Source organism: Cryptotermes secundus, unplaced genomic scaffold (genome assembly GCF_002891405.2).
Source record: "Cryptotermes secundus unplaced genomic scaffold, Csec_1.0 scaffold330, whole genome shotgun sequence".
Taxonomy (NCBI): Eukaryota; Metazoa; Arthropoda; class Insecta; order Blattodea; family Kalotermitidae; genus Cryptotermes; species Cryptotermes secundus.
The window spans coordinates 397,583-424,858 of record NW_019734317.1 but is presented as its reverse complement, the minus strand read 5'-3'; the positions used below and the strand labels follow the sequence as shown (position 1 = coordinate 424,858).

The following is a 27,276-nucleotide window of genomic DNA, read 5'->3' as shown; positions in this document are numbered from 1 at the left end:
AGTGACGGATCCAGAAGACAAGCCAAATACTCCAGATCAGGAAGACAGCGAAATGCAGCAAGAACCCGAAGCTGACAACAATGAAGAAGAACCAACAGATATTGAAGAGGATGAAGAAAATGAAAATGCTGACCACAAGGCTAATGGAAGGAAAAACAATGGACAAAACGAACGTGGATATGCATTGAGACCAAGAAGAAACATTCAAATGCACCCAAAGTACCGAGACTGTCACACAGAGAGTCAAAAGGAGGGTATGCTCACCTGTACATATGGTGGGTGCATGGGGAGCGAAAACAGCGAAAAGTGGAAGAAAGCCATTAAAGAGGAAAAGGATTCGCTCTACCAAAACAAAACTTGGATATATGTAAACAGAGAGAAAGCAATAGGCAAGAAAATTCTGACCAGTAAATGGGTTTTCAAAATAAAGGATGATGGGAGACACAAAGACAGACTGGTTGTGAGAGGATGCCAACAAAAGGAAGGGGAAATAGATTTCAAGGATACCTTTAGCCCAGTTGTTGACATGAATTCTCTTAGAGTACTGTTTGCCATAGCAGCACATAAGAAATGAACATGCAAACCTTTGATGTGAAGACTGCCTTCCTGTATGGAGATCTTGAGGAGAAAAACTACATGGAGATACCAGAAGGATACAAGAACACTGGCAAGATATGTCTCCTGAAAAAGACATTATATGGCCTAAGATAAGCACCATTGCAATGGAACAAGAAGTTGACAACCTTCCTAAAAGGAGAAGGTCTAAACCAACTAAAATCTGACCAATGCATTTTTTAAGAATGATGCCAATACTTTGTTCATGGCCATTCATGTGGATGACAGGATAATCATGGGAGAGGATGAAAGACAAATAGAGGAAATGTTGCTGAAACTAGAAAATCAATTCCAGATAACAAAAACCACAAATCCAAAAGTTTATTTAAGAATACAAAGTGAGAGGCAACCAGATGGGATACATATCTCTCAAACCAACTATGCAAGACAAATGTTGGAAAAATACAACATGCAAGAAAGTCAAGAAATGAAAACACCCATGGCCACAACCCCACCAACAAATGACGAAGGAGAAAATGACATAAGATTTCTTTACACAGAAGCTGTAGGAAGCCTGCTATATATGTCTTCTAAAACCAGACCCGATATGGCATTTGCTGTAAATGTGGAAAGTCGAACCTTGGAAAATCCTGACAAAGTAGCTGTTCAGAATGCGAAAAGGACCCTTAGGTATGTGAAAGGTACACGAGATTCAGGAATAAAATATACCTCATCTGACTCCGAAACTGTGAAACTGGAAGCATTTAGTGATGCTGATTATGCAGGGGATGTAAAGGATAGGAAGAGTGTAACGGGATATGTAATTATGATGTCAGGGGGCCCAATATCATGGTGCTCTAGGAAACAGAGTATTGTTGCATTATCAACCACTGAGGCCGAATATATTTCAGCAGCTGAGTGCTGTAAAGAATTGAAATATCTAAAGACGTTGATAGAGGAGTTGACAGGAAAAAGGGTGGAAGCTGAACTGTGTGTCGACAATCAGAGTGCAATCAAGCTAATAGAATCTGGACAAGTAACGCGTAGGAGTAAGCACACAGACGTTAGGTATCACTACATAAGTGAACAGTTGAAAATATTGTGACACTGAAACTCAGCTGGCAGACATGTTAACAAAACTGTTATCACCAGAGAAATTTACCAAGTTTAGAGACAGTATACTTAAGAAGAAATAAGTCTGATTTTGATAAGACTGAGAAAATTTTAATTACATGTACTAATTTGTAATATGAAGACCAAAATTACTAAGTGTTATTCAATTTAACTTTGTAAAAGAGCTAATAATGTTGATAACATTTTGAAATTAAGGAGGAATGTTGAGAATCTAGTAATGTAAAAATGTTCAAGTTGGTAATAGTGATCTATATTCATTTGTTTTTGTTTTGTATTATAATAAAAAGTTTCTTCTCATCCAGTATGGCTGTTAAGTTATATGTAAGCATGACACAAAGAAAATCAACACCATTAACCTTGCCTTTCTCCCCAGACACAATATTCTATACCTGCTCTAACCTGCTGGACCACCTCCCCAGACCCTTCCACTCTCCTCACTACTGATTTCCCATGTAGCCTTTCTCCCTTCTCTTCCTGCTGTCATATAGCTGGGTTTGTTCTTGACATTAGTCTATGTGCCCCTGCTCATGCTGGTTCTTCACTTGCAGATAATCATCTTTTTTCTTTCACCCTGAAGATGGAGGCGATACGTTCCTCCGAAACGTTGGTTAACACAATATCTACACGGCGCCATATCCCAGAAGACTGCTTTCTTTATATTTAGCATTGTTTCACAGATCCAAAGGGACTAATATGCATGCAAAAATTCCCATTTAAATGGGAGGTATTTTTGTGTGTAACAGGTCAACCAACTGAATAAATCCTTTTGCAACACATTCTAGTCAGCTTATGTGAGTTTCATTCAGGGTTCTTTTAAAGTCATTAATTTTAATTTTCCTTTCTAAAAACTTTTCTTTTCCATCAACTGGTGTGGAGTTCTGTTTATTATAACCTCTTGTGTTCAGTTTTCCACCGGTTGACATTTTTTATATGAATTTAGTAAAATCTGTTACATTACTGGTGTATATTATAAATCAATCTGAATAATCAGAATTGGCATATGTTTGCAGAAGTTCCATTTGTCACATGAACAGTGCTTGCCCATTGCCATACGTCAGCTGTCAAAAGTTCTGCACACTGTGCCCAACAGATGGCAATATGCGCCAGTATTTTAGTTAATTTGCAAGCGTGGCTTGGTTGCGCCCTCTGAGAGGAGCAAGTGCAACTATTCTGTTTAGTCTGTGTAAACATGGCGGAGAAGGCTGGAAAGCCTCCACCGATCGTCGGGTTGAAACCCGTCCCTATGAAGCTGTTTGCTACTTGGGAAGTTGACAGGACACCACCGAATTGTATTCCAAGGTACTGTGATACTTTCAACATATCGTATATTATTGTCCCATAGTTTTCACCGAGCAAGCTCCCGGCTTTTGAGTGTCACTGACGTTCATTGACATTGTCGGTGAACCTTAACGTCCAAAGGCGTCAGAAATAATCAATCCAGGGATGACTTATTAATTCACATAATTTAGAATTGGCGTATACTGGTAAATGACAGGAAGTTCAATTGGAACCCATAATTATGAAACCCATCTGATTTACAAGCCGTGATAATTTTTGTCGTGGAAAACAAAATTGGCGGTGCGGCAGTTCGAATTTTCTGATGAAAATTAGAAATCATTCTTCAGTAAAATTTACAAGATACCAATTTTATCCCTGTTAAACTTTTATAATTTACGCATTTTCGAAATCACTTAGTATATAATTTATTGCTGTCGCAAGTAGGTGAAAGTGTAGAGATGTGTATGTCAGTAGGATATAACTGAATAATTGAGTAGGATCTGAAAAGTGTGAAAAATTAGAACTGTTGTATTTTCTGTGATCATTGGCACACAGGGAACCGGGCACTTGAAGCATGTACTGGTACTTCTTAATTATATGTATAGACTTATAAGCAAGAACGATTGGAGGCAAAAGAATATGGTGCCTGTTTCCCATAAATAATTCTAGTCGATTAAATCATACTTATATGAGCGCATTCAACGAATCGTTTCTTTTCACATGTTTTAGTAGCATATGTTTTGTGATGAAACGTCTACATACTGTTCTAAGCTTTAATTCTGACAGTGTGTAAATAGGAACTCGATTATAATGAAACACTGTAGGACTGTAATCAAGAAGCCGTTGTAATGTTTAAATATTGTAGTAGTAACAGTACAGAGAAGCCCGTGTCATACTTATCTGCATTTGTATGGATCTGGCAAAATAGTATTAATGTATGTATGACCAACTCTCACTGCCTTGGTCACCAGTCTTGTATTTTCTCCATCTTCTTGCATTTCATGCTGTGGTTCTGGATATGTGGCCACATAGAAGAGTGACATATTTCCTCCCTTCTGTGTATCTGATTAACTCTGTTTCTCTTCTTTGTGGCAATGGAATTCTGCATAGCAGGTGCAGCTTATGCTGCTGATTATGTGGTATTCCCTGTTTTGCAGTGAGCAGTTCTTAGACTGCTGTCTGTGACCATATCATGTCACATACTCAAAAAATCTACACACAGTGCCTTGCAGGGATAATTTAAATACATTAAAGATAAGGTAATAAAAGGTAAAGTTGTCCCTATGCTGAAGTAATTAAGCACTGCACATGAAGATGTACGGGGGAGTGAATGTATAGATCCACATTTTCTTGACCTCGGCACTAGTTGGAGGTGAGTGGTTAGCCTCACCTCCTGGGTGGACCCCAGAGCCGGATGACATGGAGAAGTGAAAATTCTTGTCCCGACTGGGACTCGGACTCCGACCCCTCGGTTGTCCAGCTTGTAGCCAGTCGCTAACCGACTAGGCTATCCTGGCTCTGATTGAAATATGTTACTTAATAAAATTATGTGATGAAATGGAAATGAGATATGTTCTATGAACTGAGCATAAAGGAGAAGCTTTGGACTTGATAGGCAGTAAGTGGCATTAGCTAGGAAACCATTGCTCAGCATTTTGGTGTGGCAATGTTAGTAGGTGGAAACTGCGACAAGAACAGGGACATGATTCTGAAGTCTTGGGCACGGTGAAAGGTAACAAAATTTGCAGACAAGAGATTCTGAAATGTTTCCAGGAACACGGAGCAGTGTGTGTTGTGGTTAGAAGGCCAGTATCAAAGCTTCTATTAGGCCCATATGTTGTATGTAATCACTATTGTGACAACACTGGGACTTTTGGCTGTCTGTTGTGTGAGTCCATCATCCACTTAAGATGGCCACATTTGCATGAAACCCAGAGTGGCCAACATGCACAGGTTTCACTGTACAATAGTCTGTGGTGGATGTGCTGAATGCTGATGAACACCATGGTGCTAAGTCCTTGAGCCAACAGCTGTACAGCCACAAAATTCTAGAATTGTATGATACCTGAAGGTTCATTACCATGTTCTCAAGAGCCAAACACCAGTCTCTGCCCTGAACCACAAGAATCTGACCACCCCCACACCCCGTTTCTCTAAGATCCATTTTAATGTTATCACACATCTACGTCTATATATTTCTAGTTTTCTCTTTCCTCCAGGTTTTCCAACGAAAACTTGTGAAATCATCTTTTCCATGCATGCTACATTCCTTGCCCATCCAATCCTCCTTGACGTGAACGTTCTGATATTTGGCGAGGAGTACGTTATGAAAAGCTCTTCATTATGCAGTTTTCCTCATCCAGTTATTTCACCACTGTTGATTCCAGATATTTTCCTGAGCACCCTGTTTTCAGACATGTCCCGTCTGTGTTCCTCCCTTAATGTGTGAGACCGAGTTTCATTGTAGTAAGATATATGAAGTATAGAATGTACCGTCTGCACAACAACAATCTGTATTCAAAACAAAGAAGACACACTACTGCATCAACATTTGTTTTTATTATGTTTATTAAAGACGCGACATGTTTCGACCCTTTTACGGGTCATCATCAGGCGTACAAAGTACCAGTCTGAGCTGTTGAGTTGCGATCACTTGTCGTTATATTCATTGAATAAGGATCCTCCACTGCAGTAGCGCATCGTTTTCACTTCACAGCGTAATCTTTCTGTTTCAGCATCGTGTGCCCATCCCTTTCCGCTTGTTGGAGCAGTAAATATTGCTATTAGAAATGTGCCGTTATGTGTGATGGCTTGTCACTATCGTAGCAATCCTGCATTCGGTTAGTTTTTGTGGAAGAGAGTACATCTACTGCATGTCTCTCGCATCTGAAGTGTCTGTATCGGTGTTAAGTTGATGCTGAAGACAGGAGGTTGAGGAAGCAGGGTTTAGAATGTCCTCAAGTTTCCGTAGCTTAATGAAAGTGCTGCATGCATGAGTCATTGCTTTCTTTGCGTCATACTGAGTAGTGTTTAGTAGTCACATTGACGCGGTGGGTGGGTGGCGTGGCGTACTGTGGGAGCTCACAGCACAACACGTAAATTGGAAGCAACTCTACACTCTGGTGACCACTTTAATCATTTATGAATTATGATAAGTTTGGAGCAACCAATCATCACACCCTTGTCCTAACCTGACAAGAAATTTTGATTCCATTTGTCGTTTCTGGAGCAAAAATATGGCATCCATTTTACCCAGGATGTTGTATGTATGATTTTACAGTTGTAAGCATGTATGCATAAATTATTTTGACATCAGTGGCCCTACTCTTTCGTGACGTTTTGTGTGTGTACGTAGCTGTAGGTATGAAATCGTCAAACTCGACGTTAAATAGGGCATGAAGATGGGCCAGGAAAGGCTCGAGCGTCTGTGATCTTAATAATGAGACTTTGATTTTCTTAATAATAGGAGTCCTTTCACTGGCACAGTTAATGTCAGCTTTTAAAGTAAATGCTCGTGTCCTACAGTCAAGCGAACGAAGCACACACCATCGGACAGTTATGTACCGGTCAGCCTCTTACTCTGTTGGGTTTGAAGTCTTATTTAATGTATAGTGTAGTTGATTCTTAAGCAGAAGTGTTTTAGTTTTAACTCTTTACCACACAATTCAGTTCCAGTCTAGGAAACTACACTGTTACGTTATAGGGTATGTTAAATTAAGTATGTACGCTGTAGCGTAGTTGATTGAGGCACTATGGTACAAGCCCGAAGGTCGCGGGTTCGATTCCCCAATAGGTTGTTGGATTTTCCAACTGACCTAATCGTTCCAGCCGCACCCTTGCCCTGTGGTGGACTCAGCCTCTAACAGAAATGAGTACCAGCGATCTTCCTAAGAGGATAGAGGACGGCGCGTAATGCCGCTTCAAGACAGTAAATTTCATCTGCAGTAAATGAGCATGAAGACCTAATCTTAAATAACACATCTGGAAAATGTGTGTAGACTTCATCAGAATGTACCATTCCACGCTTCTTTGGGTTATTCATGAAGACATCAGTGGAACAGATTTAGGGAGTGGAGGTATGGCTCCACATTCGTAACCTCGGCACTAGATGGAGAGATGAATCGTCACCTTGACACTCCGCCCGCTTTGCCTCCGTGGAAAGAGTCTCCCGATACCCATTGGATAGGAAGCTGGGTGAGCCCCAGAGCCGGCCTGGACGCTGTGGAGAAGAGAGAACTCTCTTACCCCTGCCAGGAATCGAAACCCGGCCTTGTATCCCGTTGCCATACCGACTGTGCCTTCTGGGCTCCCCGTGAGGATGGATGCTGGATTCACTGGGCCCTGGGTAGGATATAATAGCTGTCTCTTGTGAACACCATATAAGCGATATTGGCTAGATGAGCAACTGTCGGCTTTTCAAGAACTCTGCTCCATGCAGGTTGCTAGTGAGTGGTACAACAGTTGATCTGAATGGTTCAGAATCAGACGAGTTACTACGAAGCAGGTGTGGCGTATGTGTGACAGCACTGAAAGAGGTCGAATGGTTAGGATTACTGCTTTGTATTACTGCCAGTCTGTAGGTCTGTTATTCTGATTTCTTGGTTTTCCTAAGCCTTGCATTCAAATTCGGGGCTGTGAAGTATCGCCCTTAAACAAACTAAGATACTAACGAAACGGCGGAGGAAACCAGGTGTAGCATCAGTCGGGATACGTAACCACATAAGCTAGCCGGAGCTTTGACCAGTTGATCCATACACCCAAATGTGTGTGTGTGTGTGTGGATGGATGTATGTATGTTAAGGCGCGTCCACGTTACTCGTGCTCGTCGGAGACTGGTCTGGCTTTTACTTGTGCTCGTAAATCTTCGTCCACACTACTTCAGTTGCTCGCCAGGCTTCGGCGCGTGAGGATATTTACTCGTAATGTGTATAGGTTGTAGTCGTATTTTAGTTTATTGGCTATAGTTTTTAAATTAAAAAATAAAAATTTGCTTTTCTCCTAACTTGTCATATCGTCCACATTACTCGCGAGCATAGCGAGTCACACGAGAACGCGTACGAGTAATGTGGACGATATGACAAGTTAGGAGAAAAGCAAATTTTTATTTTTTAATTAAAAAATAAAAATTTGCTTTTCTCCTAACTTGTCATATCGTCCACATTACTCGCGAGCATAGCGAGTCACACGAGAACGCGTACGAGTAATGTGGACGCGCCTTAAGCCTATTGGGTGACAGAAAATTACTTACAAAAAAAAAATGTAAAAAATGAACAGCTTTACGGATTGCAATGAAAGTGATACGAACTATGTACAGCTTGTCGAAGTATGTGTGCAGAAAAATGTACAGTAAACCCTCGCTAATCCGGGTCGAAATATGTAAAATGGTCAAATGCTGTTCACAGTTGAGTACATACTTTAAACGACACATGGCGGATGAGTCACTTGTCTGTTCAGACAAAACTTTACAGTCTCTTCAAACCTGCATTATTACCCCCCCTCCAAAACATGTACAACTTAAGGGTCTTCTATCGACGAGTAAATATATTTTCTTTTTACAGTTTTTAAATAAAGGCTCTACAATTATATATTTTTAATTCATTTTCATCATCACTACTTATATCGTTACATTGCGCCATAGCTCAAGCGGTTAGTCGCTGGCTTCCCACCGCGGCGGCCCGGGTTCAATCCCGGGTCTGGTTAAGTGGGATTTGTGGTGGACAAAGTGGCGTTGGGGTAGGTTTAATCCGAGAACNTTTTGTACGGTTGCGGAGTTATGACCGTTTTAAACTCAGAATAGAAGGTAACGATTACTGACAATAAACGGAACAAAATAATAGACCAGCATAATACATGATACATTTAAAGTATGAATGTAAAGTTAATTTCGTGAAATTACCTTTAATTTGAATTTATTGGTCGTTAAAGCTGATTTTCGAAAATGCCACCGCCGGCCGCAACACAGGCTGCCGCTCGGTTGTGAACCGCGCGGGACATACCAACCCACCACGCCTTAGGTACTACATCTCAAGTGTCGAGATAACGAGAACGCTCTGTCTGTAGCTGGCTAAAAATAGCGACCCGATAGCTGACAGACGCGGTTCACACGAGGGCGTGTACGGGAATGAAAAACGGTCATAACTCCGTAACCGTCCAAAATGGGACACATGTTTATATGAACTTTTTTTGATCACAAAGACCTAGGAAATCACATCCTGCAGTTATGCCCCAAAGTCGTGAGACACCCTGTATATTATAAAGTGTGAGAGAGAGGGAGAGAGAGGTGAATCGCCAGGTTTGGGTATTGTCAGGTACTTAAAGCAGAGGACAGTGGAAAGTTCAGAGCGTCTTAGTGTAGCGTGTATATTCTCTGCATTTCTTGTGGATGATATCACAAACACGAGATCTTTGCCCTGCTCTGTGGTGATCTTCCAATCCAGGGACCGCTGAAACCGCGCTGTCCTTCGCTTCTGACACCTTGTAACCCGTGTCTCACATTCAGCAGTACAAACAATATCATGCAAATCTAATTATTACTGTTTATCTACATTATAAGCCTGCTCGTAGGAATTAACACCGTTGTGTAGTACTAAAATTTAAAAGAGGAGTTTGATTTGTTTCATTCTGGTCCGTCACAATAAGTGATGTTTGCCCTCTGAGGATGGTCCATAGAGACCGAAACATGTAAGGGTGTTAAGTTTTTATGTAGTAAAAGACTTACAGGTCACATTGGACGGAGTGATTTATACTTTGTTAAAAGAGGACATTATAATCTCTGGCTTGGAACAATCATAATTAAAAATTATGTAAGCGAGCATATGAAATAATTGAACTTGTCCATCTTCCAAGGTTATAGAGCGTGTAACACACTCCGCTTCGCCATTTCTGAGCGTTGCAGCGACCAACCCCCCTCCTCCCCCTCCAAACAATAGCTCCCCTTTATCACCACTGTCGGTCTCACGTTGCAAAAAATGTAGAGAGGATGAATTGTGACATTCAGTACAAACTAATTGTTAAGCAGCATAGTTTATTCAGTGGTATCAGTTGTTCGATGCAAACTCAGCTGCTGTCCACCGGTTGTGAAACACTGCCCAACACAAGCCTCCAAACTCTTAGGGCCATGACACACGGAGCCGTTTTCGCCGACTCGGCCGCCGAGTGGGTGCTAGTTCTATTGCATCAGATGGGATAAAACAGACAAGGCGGTGTTCGCCGACAGGCGGCAGATTTGCCGACTCGGCCTGTCGTCTGCAGACGGTGCAGCGAGCGGTTTTACAGTCCTCGTAACGAAACCAGTCAGAGGTTATCAACTGAACGGACGACAACGTGGTAAACGGCTTCGTTCATCCTTTTCGTGAGAAACGGGCACTATTTTTGAAACTCTCCGACAATTGAAAGAGGATTCAACAGACTCGTCTACATCACAGTCGCGCCGCTGTAATGCTGGTAGACGCTCTCTGCTTGGTTCCAGAGCGCTTCATTGGAAGGAAGCCATTTCCACGTCGTTACTTTGCTTTTCACCGTCTGTGCGCGTAGAAACGAATTGTCGAGTCTGCATTGTAATTATTTCCTTTATAACACGTGTCGGTCATTCCCCTCAGGCTGTTCTGCTGAACTGGAGTGTTGCCGGGTTCTGAGAAGCCTTTCACATCTGGACTCGACTTTATTACTGCGAGTTACTCCTCGTGTACGTTTGGGACGATCTCATTGTAGAGCCTCCACTAATTTTCTTCGTTGTATATTTATTTCGTCCTTTATATGTTATTCTCTCTCCTCCGTAGTGTGGGAGCTCTTGAGACCGCGTTTGCTCACGGGGCTGATGGCATCAATTCAGGATCACTTACATCCATTTTGTTCAGAGCGAGGTGTAAAGAAAAGTTGGAGTATGGGACAGTTCTCGAGCCAAACAATGTTCCGCCCCTTGAACGGTTGCCAGTACATGGCGGCTTGCTGCCTAAAATAAATATTGCTCTTCTGGTCGTCCCGATTCTCGCTTATGCAAACACATGCGTAGTCTCATAAATGTGTCAGTTATAAAGTTATTTAATGTAGTATGTCCCGTGTATGTGACACAAGGCACAGAGTCACTGCCGTTCTTTGTATACAAGGTCGGGCAAATACGTTTCCAGACTTTTTTTTATGTAAGTGCTGCAGATATCAGTAATATACAGTTTTTCACAGTAATCTCCCGCAAATTCTTTATAGTGTTCCCAGCGCTTCGGCCATTGTTCAGAACAGTTGTCAAAATCCTGAAGAGGAATCTCTGCCAATTTCTGTCCACACATTATTTAATGTCCCCAACGTCCGAGAAGCGCTTTGCTTTCAGCACACTCTTTGAGTTCTCGAAGCAACCAGAAGTCAGCTGGAGCCAAGCCAGGAGAGTACGGCGGATGGTCCATGGCAGAGATGTCTTTTCCTGCTGAAAGCTGTGACACTCGAAGCGAAGATTCAGTGAGTGATCTCTCTACATCTCTCCTCGCTTGCGCCTGATGGCAACAATACAATACCTGCACGTAGAACGTCTGATTAACAGTGGTCCCTGCGGGTACAGATTCAAAGTGGATGATACCACTGATGTCGAAAAAGCAGATAAACATTGTTTTGATCTTGCACTTTGACTTCCGTGGCTTCTTTGGCCTGGGGACTCGCCATAAACTGGTTCTAACATCTCTAACGTTTCTGTAGTTTGACACAAACATGCACAGTCACTCTCTGTTCCGCCGTACGCGCCATTTTCACGTCTGGACAGTGACGAGACTCAGTGAAGTAACGAGCTACTGTTCAGCGAATACTGAACGCAGCTTATCCAGACTTTCCATGTGAGCTCTGTCTTGTTGCGTCACCGAACATTCCAATTAGCAGTGTTGCCAGATCGACCGGCGCGAAATTAAAAACGAGACTCGAAACTTATTTGCCCGACCTTCTATTGTTATCAGTAGGGTGTTGCTGTCCCACAACACAAGTGGTGTCTGTGCTGTGCGCGTTCCTGGTATTCGCGATCCATGATGAAGAGCTTGTGGACGCCCAGCCGTTTCAGAGACGGTGCTCTGTTGAAGGGGTATGAACTTTAGTGATTGCCGCTGTTTCGGACAAAGTGATGAGGAGAATGTCTGGGGCTAAGAAAGGGAAAGTAACAATTGCGCATTTAGGTCGAACTTCATAATTTATTCTCATTGCCAAATATTAAAAGGAAGATAAACCCAAGGATAATAAAGGTAGATGGGAGATGTAATATATGCAAAATGAATACAAAATTGTAATCTGAAATACTCAAGCGAATAGAACACATGGCGGACATAAGCGTCGATCGTCGACCGATCTGTCGTACGGTGGGACGTCAGCTTTTGTGTGGATTGCACGTGCTCGGAACACCGTACAGTGGCTGCGTCTTGTGAACACGAAGTGAACTTCTGGCTGTCATAAAAGCGGAAATTTCTTAATCAGCTGAGCATAATCGGCTGTTTATTTTCAGATTCATCCGGTAGTTACTTAGTTTCCATGAGTCGCACGTTGTCCGTGTTGCTTCTCCGACGAGTCCAAATCGCGGAATGATGCTCTCTTTTAATGGAGATCTAGCCTCCCCTCTCCTTAACGCAGTTAACCTTCTGCTCACAGGCCGTATGCTTTGTAGTTGGCCTACACGGGTGTCGAACTGGACATAGGATGCGCTACTGTGTAGCATAGCCTGCTCATAGTCTGCGCTGGTTCTGTGTAACATGTCTGTAATAATTTCGTATTGCGTATGCGAAATCTGAGGTCCTCATGTCGGTGACTGTGAGGATTACCGTCTTCTCTCATGTTATGCTCTGTAGTCTGCTAGAAGTTTTACCAGACTAGGAGGAGTTATATTCCAGAAGATGGTACAAGCTGCGTAATGAGAAGTGTGGCAGGAAGTAGCCGGTCAGTGGTTGCAGCTGCACTCGGGATGAGGCACATAACGCACATACACCCTGCAGCCCCCAGTCAGGTTACTGCAGATGACGATACCCAATGCGCATTGTGTTGAGAAGGACCAGATCTAAACTGACGAACGTTGATACTTTCGTTGCGCAGTAAAGCAAGCACGCACACGTGTGTGTATATCTATATATAACGTATATACACACAGGGGGAACCAAAATGTATACACACTTCAGCTTACAAAATAACTGCGTGTATGATTTATTGGTATATCTTCGATTCAACTTTAAAAATGGAAGATATACCAATAAATTATTTAAGCAGATATTTTGTACGTTGAAGTGTGTATACATTTTTAGCCCCTCTGTATATATGAGGTACGCTATCACGACGTGAGTTTTGTGTGGCATCACTCCTGAAACCTAGTAAGCCTCCCCCTTTGTCAGATAAGCCTTTATTTAGCTCAGGCGGTTACTGGCCGGCTTCCCACCGCGGTGACCCGGGTTCGAACCCAGGTCAGATCATATGGGATTGTGAACGGGACATTTTTACTCAGAGTACTTCAGTTTCCCCTGTCAATTCTGATTCCACCAAGTATTCCGTATTCAGCTGAAATTCGGGGCTTGTGCAGTAGGTCAATTTGTGGCCGACGTACCAAGTGGACTCAGTCTCACCCTCACCCCACCTCACAAAATTAAAAAGAAGAGAGTAGGACGCTGAGAAATATTTCATTGCTGTTACTTCCGCTACGGATGCTCCACGTTACCACGTGTTGAAAGGGATGAGGAGGTTGTTTGACTTTTTGTGTCAAGGTTTTTACATCGTATTCATATGAAACGTCTTCCTCTTTATGAACTTACATTGCTCGCAGTTTGGGTGTGAGACGTGTGCCCAATATCTCGATATCTCATCCTCGGAAAGGCTAAAATGTACTCCTTCAACGGCCATCATTTCCGATACTAGCTTTTATATTCGTATTGACGAGTCTCAATTACGAATACTTATCAGAACCCTGTTATGAAGACTTTACTTATTAATAATGTTGTATTTTAGCGTCCCGTTGCACTGATTCGCGTCCATGATGTGTATGTATTGACCGTCTTCTAGTGCACACAATCTCACTTGTCACTTCACTACATGTTTCGGCATCACTGTGCCATCCTCAGGCGTGTTATTTACGTTAAACTATTGTGCTGCTCGCCATCATGTGGTGTTTATAAAATGATTTAGAATGTATATTCGTCATGTACTATAATAAAATTTATGTATTAAAATTTGTTAAGATTTATCATCTTATACGTCGTATTTCAACTCGCGTATTATATCACCCTTCCGCTATGGGTGTCGTTCTTCCTATTTTTTGTGTATACTGTGTCTTGTGATGTGTCTTTGTTTTGTGTAATGCACACACACATCCAGCATTACAACGCCCGCAGCCACAAAAGATGGACACATCACAAGACACAGTATACACAAAAAATAGGAAGAACGACACCCATAGCGGAAGGGTGATATAATACGCGAGTTTGAAATTTTCCAAGGTGCACACCGGTCCGAGATTTGCACACGGCTTTCAACATTGGCAGTAAATCGCCTGTCGTACAGTAACTCTGACTCCCACTCTGTAAACGGCTCATTGATCCTGCTCTCGAGTCAGCAGTGGGCACTGTCCGCCGTTTCAAACGGCACTGCAGTAACATGGCTGCAGTCTGAATGGAGACACGTGGTGTAGAAACAGGCGGCAGTTCAACATCATGGCCGTTTTGCATTCCTTACATTGTCAGGAGGCGAAGAGTTTATGCCTATGATTTTACCTTAATGTTATGAACTCGTGCAGCGAAAGTGAAACCAAACGTAATACGCTGGGTTGTTCGAGAAATTAAATGAAGCTACTTGGAGTTTCTGGAATCTGTAATAAATTTTTAGGGAAATTGTCATTGTCATATTTGATATATGACACAAACTCCGTCCTAAGTGCAACAATTTATTACAGTTCTTTCGTCCTTTCTTCTACACTACATGTTTCGGCCGTAAATGGCCATCATCACACAGGGAGCCTACACAGAATAGTACCTGAACAGTGCTGAAAACAAGAAGTAGCCGCTGCAGCACTATAGACATAGGGCGGGTACCCCTGAGAATTTTAAATTTTAAAATTTGAAAAAAAAATAAAGGCATTTTAATATTTGAATTGAAGATTTTAAAAGTGCCAGTTTTTGAAAATCAAATTGACGTGTAGGTTAACAGGGATTTTGTACATATCTGACAGATATCAGCGGGGAGGATTCTGATATATCGAAGCCTGTTAGCAACGGAGACGTGAACAATTGGGAAGATTGGTGTTTTTTAAATTTTAAACTACGTGCAGTGTAGCAGCTACTTGAGAGTATACACCTGATGATGGCCATTTACGGCCGAAACATAGTGTAGAAGAAAGGAGGACGAAAGAACTGCAATAAATTGTTGTACTTAGGACGGAGTTTGTGTCAAATATTGCGTAGAGTGTAATAGGATGCTTAAATATAATATTGTCATATTTGAGATTCTTACTGTTAATGTGGCACTATTGTATGTTGCTATTTGAAGAAAGTGCGATTTTGAAGTCTAATGGCGGCGCAGGGATGACATTTCGGAGGAAGCTACTGCCGGCATCTTATTGTGGAAGAGGTTGTACTCTAAAAATGGCGTCGTGTAGCTTGGTGGACATATATGTGTGTTTGTGTGTGTACACACATAGTTGCTACAACAAATGATGATGTTCTTGCAGATCAATTTACGTAGATTTAAAAGGTGCACAAACGAATACCAGAGAGATATAAAACAAGCAACGTAAACATGCCCAGAAACCGTGTACTGAAACATGAAGTCAGACCACGCAACCATGTTACAGTGAAAAAGTGGGTACACAAAGAACCCAGGACCGTGGCGTCAACCCCCCGCTCGCCAACTTGCAATCTATGTGACAGATACTAAAAGAAATCATGCAGTTGCCATTTACCAGCAACATAATGAAGAATGTGTAAGAGCCTTGGCCTTGTTGCGATATTAAAGCAGGGCACACAGAATTCCTCCCTTGTTTCGATTTGAAGCAACTTGTGTCCAACATTTCTGTTATGTTCTGTTGGAGCATTATGCCATTGGCATAGTCAAATGTTCTATTCCTGCCTGTTGTTAGTTTCCGTTCGCTGTTTGTGTTTGTCGTGCTGTCTTAATTGTTATGGGACTGACTGTTACTCGCGAAAACAACTAAATGTAATGCAAAACAAGTGTTACAGTTCAGCTATAGAAAGCTGGACAGGAACCGGTGTATTAGTCAGTGGCCAGCTTTGCAAAGGTGAGAGGCGCGTACAGAAGGGCCTGGAGACGCCTCGTCGCCTGCCCTCATGCAACTGAGCAGGTTGGCTCCGGTCGGACATGCACATAATTCATTTTGTGACGACTTTCTTGCCCACGCTACTCGGTTATATCGACACTTTTCAAACCCACGTCTGACTCCCGTGTAAGAGTGAGAGTCGCTTTTCAACGTGTAATGAGTCAACGAGGTTGCTATGGTAACGTGAAAGAAAACCAACTTTTAAAATTAATTATCATGTGTTAATTCGAAATATCATCTCCGACCTTTCGCATTAGTCCTTCTGGAACTACAGCCCGTTGCAAAGCCGATAACTACACAGGACAGCAAACATATATGAAACGCGGACGTCCATGCCTCGAGTGGGATTTGAACCCACGATCCCCAATGCTTGTGCGAGTATTTCATACCTTACACCGCACGGCCACACTGATCGGCTGATTGGAAATATGAACAGACCAGTTTTCCATAGCGTCATGGGTTCGTGTACTGAATTTTGAAGGAAGACAGTCCGTCCTTTTCCGCCGTTATGTGAACCATAACGCGAGAAGACTATGTTTTATTGTCGTCTTTTAAATAGCATAATAGGCACAATAGATCACTGTGGTCGCGGTGCAAGGGCCAAGAAGGCCCACCCCTTATACATTCATTAAATAGCATAATTATTTCAAATTGCCTGATAAATGGTATATGTATTAATACGTCTTGCATGCCATAAAACAGAAGCATGGCGTGTCATGTCTGCCCGATTTAGCCGACAGCCCCTCTTTCCTGTGTTTTATTGAAACACGAGAACAAATATGGCCAGTAAATGTTTCTAAACCTGGCTTGCTAACACGAAGAGCAGAATTCTGCATGTAAATGCGTTTGATGTGTTAAGGCATGCAGTGCGCGTGTACAGCTTTCGACTTGTAATGACATGTGTTCAAAAAGATGAAAGAAGAGGACAAGCGCGTGACGACAGAGGCTTGTGGGCAGGACACTCAGTGCTCCTGCTTAATGGGGCCAAATTGTATGTGTACGTGTATGTAGCGCTGCGTCGGGATGAAGCAGTTGCTTCCCAGGGGTGTCCAGTAGACAGGAAAAAAATGTTCTCTACTCTAACTGAGCTTGTTTCGTAACGGGGCAAACTTGTATGTGTACGTGTATGTAGCGCTGCGTCCGGATGAAGCAGTTGCTTCCCAGGGGTGTCCAGTAGACAGGCAGAAAATGTTCTCTGCTCTAACTGAGCTTGTTTCGTAACGGGGCAAACTTGTATGTGTACGTGTATGTAGCGCTGCGTCCGGATGAAGCAGTTGCTTCCCAGGGGTGTCCAGTAGACAGGCAGAAAATGTTCTCTGCTCTGACTGAGCTTGTTTCGTAACGGGGCCAACTTGTATGTGTACGTGTATGTAGCGCTGCGTCGGGATGCAGCGTTGCTTCCCAGGGGTGTCCAGTATACAGGCAGAAAATGTTCTCTTCTCTGACTTAGCTTGTTTCGTAATGGGGCCAACTTATATGTGTACGTGTATGTAGCGCTGCGTCGGGATGAAGCAGTTGCTTCCCAGGGGTGACCAGTAGACAGGCAGAAAATGTTCTCTGCTCAGACTGAGCTTGTTTCGTAATGGAGGAATTGTATGTAGAATTTTTGTCGGTAAACATCTTTGAGAGAGTCCACTTGGAAGGAGTGGAACAAGACAGAATAGGCGCAGCTTGAAGCTGTGTATGTTGTGAAGGCCGCACACGCTGAATTAGATGTAAACTGTGATCGTCATTGGCTCGACAGTCTTGTGGCTGATTAGTAAATTCTACATGGATCAGAAAGTTAGAGTGCGAGTGGACAGAGGGGAGACAAGAAGTGTGAAGATTGGAAGAGGAGTTCGACAAGGATGCTGTTTATCACCAATTTTGTTCAACTTGTACAGCGAATGCCTTACCGAGGAAGCTCTGGATGGGCTTGGAGACTTCAAATTAGGAGGGCAAATTATTCAAACTGTGAAATATGCAGATGACCTTGTGTTAATGGCTAAGGAAGAAACTGTGCTACAGGGTATGATTGATAGACTAATCGAAATTGGAAGGTGCTATGACATGGAAATGAATGTGGAAAAAACAAAAGTAATGAAAATTTCGAGACAACCAACCCCTGTCACAATAAAGATAGACCAAAGACAACTGGAGAATGTGAAATGTTTTAAATATTTGGGTAGCTTGTTAACAGATGATGGAAGGTGTACTAGTGAAATTAAATCCAGGATTGCCATGGCAAAAGCTGCATTTAGCAAGAAGAAGAATCTTTTTACCAGCAAATTGGCCATAAATTTGAGAAAGAAACTAGTGAAATGCTACATTTGGAACATGGTTTTGTATGGGGCTGAAACTTGGACACTTAGGGCAGTAGATCAGAAACACCTGGAAAGCTTCGAAATGTGGTGTTGGAGAAGGATGGAGAAGATCAGTTGGACCGATTATGTGAGAAATGAAGAAGTGTTATTTAGAGTCAGTGAGCAGAGGAATATCCTACACGAAATAAGAAAACGGAAGGCTAATTGGATTGGTCATGTTTTACGCAGTAACTGCCTTCTAAAAGAAGTTATTGAAGGAAAGATAGAGGGGCGGATAGAAGTGACAAGAAGACGTAAGAAGATGCTGGATGACCTTGGGGACAGAAGAGGATATTTTCATTTGAAGGAGAAAGCTCTAGATCGCATCAAGTGGAGGAACTGTTTTGGAAGACTGTGGACCTGTCGTCTGACAGATTACTGATGATGATGGTGATGATATACTTGGAAGTTTAGCACTGTGACTTATATTTGACATGCAATTCAATAACGAAAGGTTTCATGTATTTTCCTGATGATGGACTTACAGAAGGCCGAAACATATAGCAACGGTATGTTTTGGAGCTGCTTACAAGTGTTATTGATGTTGTGTTGTGATGGTTTTCAGTAAGGAATAAATCTTTCTGTGTGTTGTAAAGGTAAAATTATCCCTGTAACAGGCCGTGGAAGCCCATAAGGCTGCGAGACGTCGAGACTCCCACATTTTCTGGACAGTCGGATCACAGATGGCAGTGAGGTTGTCAGCCTTATGTGCCGGTCGCCCTTTACCCCCCCCCCCAGGAAGATTCCTGGTACTCATTTCTGTCAGAGACTGAGTCGACCCCAGGGCCATAGTGCGGCTGGAAGGATTAGGTCAATTGAAAAGTCCAATGACCTCATAGGGAAACGAACCCGTGAATGTTTGGAGTGTGTAACTCAGTGAGACTCGTAGTTATTTGTAGTCAACGTTCTGTGAGTGTCCAATAAATCCGATTACCAATCCACAACCTGTCAATAGCCACACTGAATCACGTGACAATATGGTCATGGCTTCCGACGGAACCCGAAAACCAGATTTACTCTCCTGGAGATGGTCAGCAGAAATTTGACCAGCCCACCATCTCCATCATACGGGGTCTTCTGTTCCAGTCCCCTTGCTATACACGGTTAGACGGGATTTATTCCGTGTTTAAGGTTAGAGGAGGAAACGCTTTGCAGCTCCTCAACACCCGTGCCCTTGTCATCAATGGAAATAATACATGACCGTTGGAGTATACCAACAGTAGAAAGTTTCTCTGTATAAAACCAAATAAAAAGGTTAGATTGCTTAAGGAACACAGTGTACTTATTGGATCTGAAAGGCCATCACCTTGTTCACATTTAGCACACTGTTCTTAGCCACTTCAATCCAGTCAGCGCTGTCATAACTTATTTCTCTGACTTCTGTTTAGAAGGACACAACGTTTCGGAACCTGCCCTTGATAGAAGTTAATTACATTAATGTACCCATCAGAGTACGTTTCATACTTGTGCCTGATGACGGAAGGGTAGTCAGCTTCCGAAATGTTGTGTTTCGTTAGGCAGCAGAAGGCGACACAGAATGTCCCGCATTTGTGTCAGTTTAATAACACACCCTGGCCACATATCTGTAGCCTTAGGGCCCCCATACACACACAGTTTGGCCTCCAGTTCGGTCTGCACAGTTGAAGACTGAAAGACAAAACGACGTGTGTGGTGCGGCCGTCCGCCAATCGTTTGGACTGTTGGCCTGTAGGAATCCCGTCAGTTCTACCTGCAGGACCGTAGCACGTGACGTGTGTGACTCAACATTGTAGGCTGAAAGACCGTGATTGTGGCATGAAGCCTGCCGCTTTATCTGCGCGTGTATGGAGAGGAAAGGGAAGGGGTAAACTGTCACAGTTTTGCCTGTAAGGTCGATCGGAAGGCCAAACTGTGTGTGTATGGGGTGCCTTAGTTGTACCCCCTCCCCCTTCGTAATACTCTGGTGACGCCACTTCGGACGGGAGACCGGCTCTCCTTTTTTTTTTCTTTCTTTGTGGTTTATCCCAGTCCCTGCAAGCAAATTCTCGGAATGACCCTGCAGTCGCTTCCTTCCAGATGCATGACTTGCACTATACGTATTTTATAAAATTTAGGAAGTGTCGTTAATTGAACGAAATAAATTAGGGCCGTCTTTATATCATTTCCTTTGAAAATTTTCAAGGTCATTTCGTACGTTTCAAGTTTGCCCGTAGGCCGTACCAATTGATTACGCCATTAAGGTTTTGCGGCAGCAGTAGATTAAGACTGGGAATGACGTGCCGTTTTGACGCTTTAGGTACAAAAAGCCGCGTAACAGCATGAGGTTAAGGGTTTGTGTCTCCTGAGGGCCGCGCCATAGCTCAAGTGGTTAGGCGCTGGCTTCCCACCGCGGCGGCGGGACTTTTTTTTTTGCTAGTGAGGTGGGACTAAATCCCTTGTACTGCTACTTCTGGCCTATTGTACCAGCCCCAGATGATAGGTGAGGGTGATTGTGGAGCAATTGGTGGAATGAGAATTGGCAGGGGAAGCCGAAGTACTCGGAGAAAACCTGCCCCAGCGCCACTTTGTCCACCACAGATCCCACTTGACCAGACCCGGGATACAAGGGACTTAGTCCCACCCCCCAGTATTAAGGAAAAATTGTCTCCCTCGGTTTCCGCTGGCCATTACTCCACATTCGGTAACCATCCTGTCATTGCACGCTGTATAGTCCGAACCGCACATTTGCATGTTTAGTCTCCGAAACTGCTGAATGGATTATGGTTAATTCGTTAGTGGCGGGAGAGAATTTAATCTTGGTCAGTATTAATCCCGTTTAGTTAACTGCATATAACAGAGTCCTGTCGAGAAGCTGATATTTGCCCAGCATGCCATGCAATTCCTTGTGTCCTCCAGCGGACACTGTCCTCTGCCAGTGACGAATATATATTTTAGTTATTTTAGTATAAAGACAACAGGGCATGCAATGAAGTAGTTCGACGTACATCGAAAAGCACCTGAAGATGGCACTTTAGTGCTGAAACATGTAGTGCAAGAGAGAAGAGTAAGGTGAATAAATGTATGCAATGTAAGACTGTCAGAATAAATCATGGACATAAATCAGTGCAACAGGACGCTAAAATGTAACATTATTAATATCTACTCGGTACGGTCACGTTCATTTGCAGAGAGAGAATGGGTGAGTTGTCTGCTGTAGCGACTAGCACTTGCGAAGGCACCATTGAGTGAGTGACGACTGCCTGTCAGTCCATGCTTATGAAACTCGTCTGCTGTGACGCTTTGCCCTTCGTACTTGCTGTACAACTTCCCTCACTCTAATCGCCAAAGGGAAGGCCTCAGCTTAAAGACTGAGGATATGATAACGCCGCCCGGCCAGGGCCATGTCAGCGCGACAGTGATGGAATGATGGGTTGCAGGAACACCTACTCCAGTGGCACTTCGTCCACCACAAGTTTCGCGTAAAATCGCCAGGCTCTGGGGTGGGAAGGCAGCTGCTAACAGCCATGAGCCTGTACGGCAGGATACCGAGAACCAGTGATTCCAGAACCGTCGTTTAACGAACGCCGCAGCATCACGCGAAATGTATTTCCCACTGTTTTTCTTATTGCTAGTGGGGTGGGAATAAGTCCCTTGTACTGCGGCCACTTCTGGCCTAGTTGCCCACTGTTTATTTGTGTTTTCTCTTAAGCGGTGTTAAGGGGTACATTCGTGCCGTGTGGAGCCGGTTATGCAAAACTGGCCCCTTCTTTCTGTCAGCGTCTGAAACGTGACAGCATCTACAGAAAATTTTGAAGTATACTGTATTCTGAGATGCGACGCAGTATAGTCTGGTAGAAACTTGCCTACACTTCGGAGGAACGTACTGGCTCCATCTTCAGGGTCTAAGAGTAAGCCGAGCAAAGAAACCAGTAAACAGCACTTTTGTTCAAAACTTCTGCAAGTTTCTTCCAGTCTGTACAACGTCATATACCAGAAGATGATATTCTTCATAGTAAGAACCCCAACTCGTGCATCTCCCATGCTCATTTCCCGACATGCCTCGATCGCTCCCGTCTTATCTGTGGGTGTGTTTGTTTCAGGTAAGTTGACACAGCTTGCATAAAGAACTGCATTCGAGTAGCTCCACGCCGTTCGACAGTAAGTGTGAGTGACGTCATTGTATAAACTGGGCCACAACTTCCCAAAGTAAGGAAAGCTGTTACGGGAGAGAAGGGGGGGGGGCGTGTTGAAAACAAATTGATCAATAAGCTGTAACGAACCTCGTGAAGCGAAACCATTTTCTGTGAAGATATGGGACACTGCTGCACAGCGAGTCCTACAGTACTTCACATTTATTCAGATAACGCTTGGGTGTTCTAAGCTTTCCGGACCATTCTAGTCGACAAGCGCGAAGCGATTGACGTGTCAGTTCTTACCGTCCCCTTCTTCTTTCTTTGTACTTTCTTTCTTCGGTAGCCCACTTGACTCCTATCAGGCTCGTGTTACGGTAAAAACCAGGGCCCGGATTTCGATGACCTGAAAATATTTTAAAAAATACCAATAAAATGACCGAAAAAATCCAGAAAAAATGACCTAAAATATGACCCAGAAATGTAATATGCAGGGCCCGGATTTTGATAACCTGAAAATATTTTAAAAAATACCAATAAAATGACCGAAAAAATCCAGAAAAAATGACCTAAAGGAGAAAAGAAAGAACACTTCGCTTTCATGTTATTCACATTTCAGAAAACATATGAAGAAAAATTCCCTAAAATGGCCAAAAATGGCAAATACCCTTAAAAGTCCAAAAAATTACCAAAAAATTATCCCCCAAATGGAGAAATGACCTTAAACCTAAAAATGTCAAAAAATGACAAAAATTACCTGTAAAATTTACGTTTCTGTAACCAGCAGCTCATATACGAGATTTATATATTTAAGAGCATCGCATAGGGTACAAAGAAAAAAAGATGACATGTCATCAAAATCCGGGCCCTGGTAATAACTGGGGCAACCGCAAACTGCACACTTAAATCCAGTCCACTGCTCACAGACTGCTTATTTCAGAAGCGAAATATTAATTTGCAAGCACGGAGTAATATGGCCCTTTATTACTATCAAAGAGATATCGAACCAAAGTGAAGAACTGATGAATTTAGGTAAACTTGAGGAGTGCAGCCCAATGACGTCTGCCTCCGTTCAATTCAAAACGCCAAGTTTTTGGAGACTCGTATCCTGCGGGAGGTTCGTTTCACCCCACGTGAAGGATTTGAATCGACGGCCTCTCTCCCAGACAAGAATAGTTTCCTATTGGCTAATTTTAACTAGCCAAATTTATTATGCAATCAGCACAAGCCAATCACATAACGAATTTTGAGAATAAACCGTTCCCAAGATATAGAACTCGGAACCCCACATGTGAAAGCGGCTATTTCTTAGTTTAGGGTCCAATTACACCCTTCTGAAGACACTTTATGACAGCTACACCTGTCAGCGAAACAAAATTCACATCTTCGGCAAACTATAGATAGACTGTCCTCCCGTTATGGTCTTGTCCCCTTCCGGCCACCCAAGCTGAAGGTAACAAAACAAGGCAATTGTTTTCTGTGCACATGCGAAAAACAAGCCATAACATGCTAATAAATCGGTCTCGCTAATAAATCAGTCACCCTTCCGAAATGGCTAAAGAGGACCATAGCTTCCGATGGAGAATTGTAAAAGGTTTGGACTGTCACACAGTAAAATTCTTCCCTTTTTAGACCCTTAGTTTGGTTAAGATCTGTTGTCAAGTGTGCGTATCCGCCGCGGAGGTGAAGGATTCCTGGCAGCCGGACATGCTCATACTCGTGTGAAGAGTGAATTGTCCGCCGCGGCTTGGCGTCAGTTTGTACCTACGTCAGTCAGGGTGCGGCGCTGACATGCAGAAACAAACTGGTAGATGAAGTCTGGTAAGATGTTCTTTGACAGAGTGAGTGGAGGCCAACAGGTGTACTCTCCTTCGCAGAGGTTTTACCGGCTTAGGGGTCCCGGGTTCCTCTTCATGTGCCTGCAGTACACAGCTCCTCCCTTCTATACAGTTTTATTTTGCGTACATCATTGAGCCTGACACTGCTAGAAGCAGGAAGGTCGCAGATTCGATTCTGGTTGAGGTCACTGGATTTGTCAATTGACTTAGTCCATCCAGCCGCATATGCCCCTGGGGTCGTCTCAGCCTCTGGCAAAAATGAGTAGCAGGCACCTACCTGGGGTTAAAGGGCGGCCGGCCCGTAAGACTGACGTCACCGTTATCTGTGAGCCGATTGTCTATACAAATTTGGAGCCTCGACGTCTCTCAACTCCACGACCTGTTACAGGGTTAGCTTCAAGTCAAGGTCAAAGTCACATTACGACGTTCAGTTAGCCAGTTAGTCTTGGTATCGAGCCCCATATGGGGCTCATGACCAGATATTTACTCTCTTGTTTTTGTGGGGCGCCCTCTTTGACAAGGGGATGGGTCTGTCTTTTGTCTGAGTCATTATCTGTAGTAGTAAGTCGTTTTTTATAACGTAAAAATGTTTACATTTTACATGTTAAACACTTCAAAAATTCTTCCGCTATGGGAGTCGTTCTTCCTATATTTTGTATATACTGTGTCTTGTGATGTGTCCTTTTGTGGCTGGGTGCGTTGAAATACGATGTATAAGATGATAAATCTTAACAAATTTTATTATAGTACATGACGAATATACATTTTAAATCATTTTATAAACGACACATGATGGCGAGCAGTGCAATTGTTTAACGTAAATAACACACCTGAGGATGACACAGTGATGCCGAAACATGTAGTGAAGTGACAAGTGAGATTGTGTGCACTAGAAGACGGTCAATACATACACATCATGGACGCGAATCAGTGCAACAGGACGCTAAAATACAACACTTTAAAAATGTATATACAGAGTGATTCAGAAAGATGGACACAATTTCAGTTGGCTATATTTCCTGAACTGTATGTTGCATTTGAATTCTGTAAAGTACATTTGAAAGAGGATGTTGTAAAGTTTCTAGTACTACCGCTAGTGCCCTCCAGCACCGCGTCAGTTGTAAGCGAGATTGCTACTGTGCAACACAAGATTTTTTGCATTCGTGAGTTCAGTAAAAGTGAGTCTGTGACTGCGGTGCAGGGTGCATTTCGTCGTAAGTTTAACATCCAACCTCCAACGAGGAAGAGTATTTATCGTTGGAATAAACAATTTGATGAAACTGGCTCTCTGTGTAAGGGTAAAATCCCGGACCGATCGCGTGTATCGGAGGAGAACGTGGAGTGCATTCGAGTGAACTTTGAGCGCAGCCCAATGAAGTCAACCCGTAGTGCTAGTAGAGAACTTGGACTATCGCAAACAACTGTGTGGCTTGTACCACCTCTTCCCACAAATTTGAATGACCTAAGAAACTGTATCACAGCTGCGGTGAACTCAGTGACGCAAGATATTTGTCATCGAGTGTAGGATGAATTCAGCTACCGTCTAGATGTTATCCGTGCAGCCGGAGGAGGGGGGGCACATTGAACATCTATAAACGTCCATGTATGTATAATCAAGTGTAATTTACAGAATTCAAATGCAACATATAATTCAGGAAATATAGCCAATTGAAATTGTGTCCATCTTTCTGAATCACTCTGTACATATATACATATTTACATGGCCTCTGCCAGTCCAGGCTCACTACAGCAGATTATGCCCTATTTCTAGTAGCTTCCACTGCAACGGCAGTGTAGTCAATTGAACGGTCGTATGATTGATCGCTGCCAAGTTTAAGCCTCTTATACTTTCTATATTTGGCTTCGCCCTGTGCAGAATTGTGAACATTTTCGTTGTCATGACTTTCTATGACTTCTGCTTATTGCCTGCATAGTTTTGTTATACAGGGTGGCCCAGGAGTTTGGTGCCATGCTTCAGGAGCGTACTGAGGATTCCCTATAGAATAACGTAAAATAGCAGCGCTAGGGCGGCATTTAAAATCATTTCGTTTAAACTTGGCCCCTCAGTGTCGAACTGCATTGCATAGACGACAGCCATCCACCAGCACTCGTGCGATTGCCCAGATTGTGGGGACACCAAAATCAAGTGTTTGGAGGATCCTGCACGACCAACAGCTTTATCCGTATCATCCAACGCGAGTACACGACGTAGGTCCAGCTGACTTCGTACCACGAGTTCAACTTTGTCAATGCATACCGAACCAGTGTTTACATCAGCCCAACTTCCTGACTCACATGTTATTCACAGACGAAGCACAGTTTACAAGAGATGGTTGGTTCATCTGTCGAAAAAGCCACGTTTGGGCTGACGAAAACCCCAACGTTACTGTAGTTGGTTACCACCAGGCGCAATTTTCTGTCAATGTCTGAGAGGGCATCATTGGCGATCACTTGATTTGGCCTTTCCTCCTACCACCGCCACTCAATTCCTGGAACGTATCCTTCCGACTTTGCTAGAAGACGAGCCACTGATTGTGCGGAGGCAACTGTGGATACAGCGTGACGGAGCGCCGGCACACTTCAGCATTGTATCCCGAGACTACCTGGATGCTGGCCACCCCGATCCCCAGACTTGACACCTCTGGACTATTTCGTGTGGGGCCATGTGAAAAGCCTGACCTACGACACGCCTGTGGATAATGAATTCAGGCTGTTGGCCAGAATACTTGTTGCATGTGACGTGATCCGTGAGACACCTGGAATATATGAAA

The 27,276-nt window shown here is 43.2% G+C and overlaps 1 protein-coding gene across 3 annotated transcripts in view; it reads left to right on the top strand.

The window, feature by feature from the left end:
• Window positions 1–2,877: 2,877 nt before the first annotated feature.
• LOC111868570 (phosphofurin acidic cluster sorting protein 1) overlaps window positions 2,878–27,276 on the top strand; it is a 173,932-nt gene continuing 149,533 nt past the window's right edge. For 2 of the 3 annotated variants that reach the window (XM_023859335.2, XM_023859334.2), the window contains exon 1: window positions 2,878–2,988. In XM_023859335.2, coding sequence (XP_023715103.1) covers window positions 2,879–2,988 — 110 coding nt within the window. In that variant the 5' untranslated portion in view covers window position 2,878. The remainder of the gene's footprint in view (window positions 2,989–27,276) is intronic. The other variant, XM_033753095.1, reaches the window with a different exon arrangement.